The sequence below is a fragment of the Arachis ipaensis genome, chromosome B04 (assembly GCF_000816755.2).
Source record: "Arachis ipaensis cultivar K30076 chromosome B04, Araip1.1, whole genome shotgun sequence".
NCBI classification, from domain to species: Eukaryota; Viridiplantae; Streptophyta; class Magnoliopsida; order Fabales; family Fabaceae; genus Arachis; species Arachis ipaensis.
In genome coordinates, this window is record NC_029788.2 from 3615510 (window position 1) to 3623484 (window position 7975).

The following is a 7975-nucleotide window of genomic DNA, read 5'->3' on the forward strand; positions in this document are numbered from 1 at the left end:
CAGAATTAAGTTGATGGTTTATTTCATGTTATGTGAAATGTTCATTTTACAATATTTGTATTATGTTTGATCTCAATAAAGTTGGACCAGCTGGAAATAGACATGCATGAGATCACTTGGCATGTAATTTCCATATTACTCATCCAAATTTGATCTATGTCGTTGAGTATATTAGGATGGTGATTGGCGTGGTTTAGTCACGGCATTTAATGTGATAAAAGCTGCGGTAGTTCCATATCTAATGATTATGAATTCAGGTACGCTTCCGCATTATGATATATATATTTTTGGTGATTCAATATGGATGATCTGGGATATTGAAATTAACTTATTCTAACAACAGTTATCTGACACGTCAGTATTGACCTGCTGTCAACTGGTCTCACTGGATTGAACAAATACAAAAATAGATGAGAATAGATTTATGTTTTTATAATTGTTAGGAGACATAATATGCATAGAATAAATGGTTAAAGATGGAAAATGACTTTTACTCCATTTAAAAACTATATAATTAATCCGGTTTAATTAAGTTTTTCCTTTTCATCCCTAGCCACCCATACCTGCATTGTTGGAACCACAATTAAGTTGAAGCTACACCACGCAGTACGTGGTGCGTGGTTGAGCACACATACACACGACCAGTGAGGGCACTAGAGAACCAAAACAGAAGCCATGAATAAGAACTTGAATCTCTTCTGTTACTAATACTACTAACACCATGGCATTGCTATCTTCCTTCACCACCGTCACTCTCCCACGCACCCAAACACCATTGTTTTACCGGAAATACCCTTCTCCCAAACTCAAAGTCCCTCATCTCTTTCAATCAAATAGGATCGTTGCATTTTCTGCCCCTAAATTGAATGACCAAATTGCTTCCAAGTCAACCAACCAAATTCCAGATCTCCAGCATGAGCCTCAAACCCGGTAACTAACTATTTCTATCCTTTCTATAGTGCGCATGAGAAAATTTTCACTATCTATTCTTCTTGTTATTATTTTACCATCATCCAGGGACCTTGAGAATAATTTCCGCATCGTTCAGTGATTAATTCAACAGTATAGGAATTCAACTCTTTTTTATTTCAGTATAGTTTGTGTACCATGAGATTCATGTTACTTTCTGAAAAATAAATTACTTAGTAATTGAGTAAATCACTAAAAATATAGCTGAAAGATTCAGAAATCAGGGCCAAAAACAATAGTATGACAAAAGAAATGACCAAAAAACACGGTTTTCTTTTTTTCATATATGCTACTTGTTAACAAAATATCAGCCTTCATATCATTCACCCGAAAAAAATACAAGTTGAAATACAAAATACACATTGAGTTAAACAAACAAATACATGGTAATGATATGGGAGCTGATTTTTCGTATGCACGTAGCATTTTTTGTTTTTTCACAAGTGACGTCTAATTTTCTGCGAGAACATTTAGATAATTATTAAAAAATTGCATGATAAAGAACCCGGGCAAAATTGGATCTTTAGACCTTTTTCAAGTTTTCTTTTTAAAAAACTCATGGTCAACAATGTAGAAATAAAATTGCTGAATAAAATTTGCTTGACTTAATCACGAAGAAATTTAAAGATTGATACATTCAAAAAATTGTGATTCACCTTCAAGAACCTTTTTGAAAGTAAATTTCTCGTATTTGGATATTTTTCTAAAACTAATACTATCTTTCCATGGTTTTTTGTCGTTTTCATCTTTTAGTGTTATTTTTATGCCTAAATCTTTCTAATGTATTTATGTTAGTAGGATATTTAACTAGTGGATAGTCTTGGTTATATTACGCGTAGTTAGATGATGATGATAGTGGATCAAACTTTCTAACTTGAGGACTGAGGTAGAATAGAGGAAGAAGGACCAGGAAAAGAACTGGTTGTCGGAATAGTAAAGGCAGTGGAGGAATAGAGAAGAATAGTGTGATTAAGAAAGTAGTCAAAGACAGCAACATAGTGGATTTTTCTGCAATTGTGGAACGGAAATTGCTATCAAGGAATGTTGGAGCAGCAATAGAGAAGAGGTGAATGAGACGAGCTTTGGGATGAACTGCTGTCTCTCAGACAATGAAGCAGTGGTGATCCAGGATATGCTAGTTGATAAGCTCGAGAAGAAGAATAGTGGAGGCAATAAAAAACGATCAGCTGTGGGAACAGAGCGACGTCGAAGGAACTACCTTGAGAGGACACAAGATATAGGCAGGTAAATTTTTTGTAAGGGATTCCAACGTGGAAGAAACAGAGGGGCTACTCTTCTTGAGTAATATTTGATGATGGACTTAGTGTTGCATGATTATAGGAGAAGCTGATGTGACTATAAATGCGTACATTGGTGTAGTATTTGAATCTTGGCAGGGATTCATGATTTATGGACATTAAAGGAGCTTAAAGACCAAACTTGTGCTTTGTTTGTGGAATAGTTATTGCAGCAGTTACGTACTTCTTAAGTAGTGGAGCCAGAAGGTATTGTTACTTATAGGGGTAGAGCAAGTGTAGTTGGTTTTTATCAATTATCGGGGTAACATTATGTCATTATGGTGAGGTCTGATGTAATTGAGGATGGGCTATTTGTTCTCTTTGTTGCTGTATTATGCTATAACTCTATCATTATAGAGTATTCCTTTTGTTTGTTGGATACATCTAATAATTATCAAAAAATTTTTTTCTCCTCTGAGTGGTGTGAAGTTAAATATTTTTGGTCTAAGGTTAAGTGCTAACATGTCTTTTCTTTTCCTTGGCTTGTAGCACGTGGAACTGGAGGGGTTACTCTATCCGGTATCAGTGTGCTGGGAACGATGGCCCTGCACTGGTTTTAGTGCACGGTTTTGGAGCAAACAGGTCTACATTGTTCAAATTTTGCTTCTCATTATCAAATATGCCCCTAGGTACCTTGAAGATTAATTGTACAAATTGCTACTATTGAATTGCTCTATGCAAAAATATTTCAATGTTTTACTTGGTTGTGCTTTCAGGTTTAGGACTCACATGTTTTGTGTCTAAACTCTAAAATGCCATTTAGATATCTACATATTTGTATAGAAGCAAAGATATTTCCTCACCATTTTTGTTATATTTTTCTTTCTTTTTCTTTTTTGGAAGTGTTTCTTTTTAGTTGTGTTTGGAAACAGTGGGGACAGAGAAAAAGATACATAAAAATTTGTCTTGGTATCTTGTTTGGTAGTAGTGTGGTCCATTGTCCCCATTTTTTGGAGTTACAAAAAATACTAGAATATGTTGTCTTAAGACACTCCAGTTCTGTTTCCATCTCCATCTCTCATTCCAAATGACATACACACATAGATAGTTTGTGTTTCTATCCCTATATTTCTCATCTCTCAAACCAAACATTTCATTGGATAACTAAATGCTCACTTTACTCCCTGAAATGATAAATTTTGGTTATGACATCTCGTCTCTCAAACCAAGCATTCCATTGGGTAACTAAGTGCTCACTTTACTTCCTGAAATGATATATGTTGCTTATAACACTAGTGGCTTTAAGAATTGAGTTTTTAGGACCCAAATAGGGACTAGTTTGATTATCAAGAATACAATATTAGAGACTAATTTGGTTTACATATGTCAGGGACTTAAAAGTGAATTTCCTAACTTCATGGGCTATTATGATCTTGGCTTACAATTTCAGGACCTAAATGTGAGTTTACTCCTTTTCAACACAATTTTCAACACAGAGAGTCTATCTTTTTTCTGCTTCTGCTAACTAGTGCTGTAAGGAAGCAACACCCTTGTAAAAGCAAAACCTAAAGCTTCCATTCTTGCTTTCTTAATTAATGTTCTTCGCAAACTTTGTCAATTTTATTTGGAAACAAGATCCTTGTAAAAGAAAGGGGTATCCAATTAGTGTGCAACAATAATTTTCCCTTCTCTTGGAAAAATGGATGCATGCTCTAACATTGCAAAATAGGAAAGTATATGCATATGATATCACATGTTATTTATCTAATTTTAATTTTTTGTGCATTTTATTATCTTCCTTTGTTTTGACTATGCCGCAAAGTAACTGAACTGAGCATGGATATCATTGCAGTAACCATTGGAGGAAGAATATACCAGTTCTTGCAAAATCCAACCGGGTATACGCTATAGATCTTATTGGATATGGATATTCAGACAAACCGAATCCTCGCCAAATTGGAGATGATTCATTTTACACTTTTGACACATGGGCTGCCCAGTTAAATGATTTTTGTCTTGATGTCGTTAAAGATCAAGCATTCTTTGTATGCAATTCTATTGGAGGTGAATTTTTCAGAAGCGCCTTAATAATTATTCATAGCTGGGATTATTTTCATTTAGTTATTTCTAATTACTGTTATAAGCTGAGCTGTTGATTATTTCGATATGCTAGATTTACACTATTACTAACTATTTTTTGTTTATTTGTATTTTTTTTTTCTGCAGGAGTTGTTGGTCTTCAGGCAGCTGTAGTTGCACCACAGATGTGCAGGGGCATTATTATTCTCAATATATCACTGCGTATGCTTCATATAAAAAAGCAGCCATGGTATGCAAAACCTTTCATCAGATCATTCCAGAGATTGCTCAGGTACAACTGAAACAGAAGTATCTTTATGTTGATGTTGCAGATTTCAAGCCTTGACCAGATTATTACTATCATAATGTTATATTTTATAGGGATACAGCTGTAGGAAAATTCTTCTTTAAAGCTGTTGCGACAAAAGAATCTGTAAGGAACATTCTTTGTCAGGTACTCCTCTAGCTTAGTACTCAACTTTGTATATTCAAAAACTTGTGCTTCAAGGAATGTTGGGTTGACAAACTGTGACAAACCCCAACAGCCAAGAAGTTCAGGGGCAGCATAGAGAAATTACTCCTTTTAAATACATATAGGAGGAGAGGAATAAAAAATAACTAATGAGTAAGGAAGGAAACGTGAATTTAGGGAGTTAGTTACAAGAGAGAGAGATATAAATAGGAAGTGAGAAGCATTTATTTCAGGTAGGAAGAGACTAAAGTGAGAATTGTGGAAAGAATTGGCCTCTCGAATGCCAAACGTCATTTCTGCTACAGTCATACACACATAGTCAATATACTCATTCCCTGGTTTGGGACTATCACACACTTCTTCTATTCTTGTTATTCTTAATTTTTCATACTACTGCTTCTCTATACTATCTCTATCCTAATCCTATTCCACCTTCTGTGATATCTGAGAACCTTACACAAACTGAATAAAATGCCTGAGAATGAGACTTTAATGGACTTTCAGATAAACAAGCCTTATGGTTTAGGATTAGATGTATGGCCCCTTATTTGGTGTAAAGCTTGTGATTTTTTGTTTGAAGATTTCCCCTTGCAGACAAGATAAGAGATTGGAAATCTCTTCATTGATATTCTTTTTCTTCCGATTTTTTTTTGGTCTCTTGTTAGGAGGATCTTTATTGTCCCTTTTTCTTCTATGTTTCTTCTCTCCCTCTTAATGTATACTATTTTATCAAAAATCAAGAAAAGATTATTAGAATAAATCTGTATGAATATGTTGTAAGCAATTAAATCCAAGGCATAGCCGCTTTGTTCATTGACACATGATGATGCTTTCCCCCAAAACTAATGATTGTTTTATGAATTGCTCTCTGCAGTGCTATCATGACACCTCCATGGTGACTGACGAGCTAGTGGAGATCATACTCAATCCAGGATTGGAACCTGGAGCCGCGGAGGTCTTTCTCGAGTTCATTTGTTACTCAGGTGGCCCTCTTCCTGAAGAGCTACTACCCCAAGTAACGGTAAGCTTCCTTATTCCCATACATGAGGAAGTCGGAACAAAGCCAAATGAATGTAAGGTTGACAAGATAAACTGAGTCTAGAAAACTTTCTTCTCAGTGCCCGGTATTGATAGCATGGGGTGACAAGGATCCTTGGGAACCAATTGAGCTTGGTAGAAACTACGGAAAATTTGATTCTGTAGAAGACTTTGTTGTCCTCCCAAATGTTGGACATTGCCCCCAGGTTCTCTCTCTCTCTCTCTCTCTCTCTTGTGTGTCATGCCCTTGCTTTCTCTATAGACATAGTCACACAGGAGTATCGAGAAGCTTATAACTGATCAGGAGTATTGTCTTTCCTCATCATGTTTTCTAAATCCAGTGTCAGCTTTAAGTTGACTTGGGAAATATAAATCGGAAATTCTTCTAAGCTAATACCATGGTGCTGTGCTAGTGATTGAATAATAGGAGACTTTGCATGACGAAGAAAAAAATGTGGACATATTCATGCTCCTTCTTAGATTTACTGTTATTAACTTGTGATGCTAACTGAAAGAGCCAAAGGTTTCTCTGCTACCATCTATGGTCTGCCTTCTAGATGTGTAGTTATTTGCTACATTTGTAAAGAAAATATCTACAAGTGCGGTTGCTGTTTTTCTAATTGATGCAATTACAAAATGTGATTGGCATGAGTTCTCAAATCCAATGATCTTATCACTCTTTTTGAAAATTCTTGTCTTTTTTTCTTATGCCTCTGGAATAACCAAACGGTGAAATAAATAACCTTTTAGTTTGGAAGAAGGTTAAAATCAAATGTTGAATCCTGAAGATGTTTGAGGGTATGAGATGCCCTTCTTTTAGATATATTCAGATATCCATTACTTTTGTTTCTTTGCCATAACTAATTAATCTTTACAAGTACTTGGACAATTCATATTATGCTTTGCTAATAAATTTCATATCATGGAACTTTATATCTTTTTTTATCTTCAATGTTTTTTTTTTTTTCAATTTTTAGAAATTATTAACCTATCTTCTGTATTTTTTGATAATCATTTAACATTAATATTTTTTCTTGATTATATTTTATAGTATAAACATTTATTGTGCATTTGAAATTTTGGATGGGATTTAAATATTGAAAGCCTCCACCAGAAAGCTGAAAGTGACCAATTGAAGATCTTTCAGTTCACATGGAGGCTGAAAGGGAGAGGGTTTATCCCTTAGAATCTTTCGAAGGAAGAGACAAATATGCGTATTCTTGTTCTTTTCTCATCTAGTTTCGAACAGTCCTTTGTTTCATCCATTATTTTGTCTCTGGTCTACATATCTGTCTACAAGATATGTAGCATACATCAGTAAACTGGACTATCCATCATTTTCCCTATCATCAATCCTTAATTTAGTAGTCACCAATAACTCGTCGTCAATGACCCTTTAGCTTTACCAGTGAACAATTGAGCACTTGTTGGTGCTAGCAAGAATTTAAGTCTATTGGAAGATATCTGATAATGTTGTTATAACTTCTAGGTATGTTGATTCAGTGTAAAAATGGGGTAGAAATTTCATGGATGAATTCAATGTATAACACAGGCTCCTTTACAAATCACTTGTCCTGGAATTTCAAAGGTCTGATTTATGATCTTGACTTCCATAGCATTGGCTTAATATATTTGCTTGGGATCAACCATATTACCCTAATTCCTTAATTATAAATTTGAAATTCTTAGACAAGTGCAATGATAAGATTAAGGTTATGATTATGAAAGATTCTCACTTTATGATGAAGTAATCTGAATAGTCTTGTCTCTTTATTAAATTTTTTTCTTCACTTAATGAAGGATGAAGCCCCTCATCTTGTGAATCCACTTGTTGAGTCATTTGTGGCGTGCCATGCTAAATCTTACGTCCAGCAGCCCAGCAGTTAGTTAAACCAGGTTGTTGATGCTGTTTGTTTTCATGGGAATTGTGTTCATTTTCATCCATCTGATTCCATTAGGATCATATTTGATTTATTGTTAAATATAAGTATGACGTCCTTGTATATATGGTATTCAGTATTTGACTATTACAAGTTGTTCATAAATGTGAGAAAAATTATACCACGTAAAAAAATATCCATTCATCTTTGTATTGTAATCATAAACTTATTAAGATTCACTATCTGCTGCTGAACGCGTAGTTATTAAGATTTACCAGCAGTGACTACTAAGATTCATT

The 7975-nt window shown here is 34.6% G+C and overlaps 1 protein-coding gene across 4 annotated transcripts; it reads left to right on the plus strand.

The window, feature by feature from the left end:
• LOC107638451 (pheophytinase, chloroplastic) lies at positions 560-7880 on the plus strand. 4 transcript variants are annotated; one of them, XR_001619804.2, is made up of 9 exons: positions 560-930; positions 2757-2849; positions 4060-4271; positions 4434-4578; positions 4668-4740; positions 5633-5779; positions 5877-6002; positions 7286-7384; positions 7597-7880. XR_001619804.2 is itself a non-coding variant. In XM_021120470.1 (9 exons), the coding sequence occupies exons 2-9, from the start codon at positions 2057-2059 to the stop codon at positions 7681-7683; spliced, it is 1041 nt and encodes a 346-aa protein (XP_020976129.1). In that variant the 5' UTR covers positions 792-930; positions 1809-2056; the 3' UTR covers positions 7684-7880. The 4 variants fall into 4 exon arrangements, 3 of the variants coding, with proteins under 3 accessions (XP_016197215.1, XP_020976129.1, XP_020976130.1); XM_021120470.1 differs by lacking the exon at positions 7286-7384 and adding an exon at positions 1809-2214 and having other exon boundaries at positions 792-930; XM_016341729.2 differs by lacking the exon at positions 7286-7384 and having other exon boundaries at positions 561-930.

Coding starts and splice junctions, on each gene's coding strand:
- LOC107638451 (XM_016341729.2), top strand. CDS start 722: ATGGCATTGCTATCTTCCTTCACCACCGTCACTCTCCCACGCACCCAA. Junction 4,272..4,433: donor TGTATGCAATTCTATTGGAG/GTGAATTTTTCA, acceptor TTTTTTCTGCAG/GAGTTGTTGGTCTTCAGGCA. Junction 4,579..4,667: donor TCATTCCAGAGATTGCTCAG/GTACAACTGAAA, acceptor TATATTTTATAG/GGATACAGCTGTAGGAAAAT.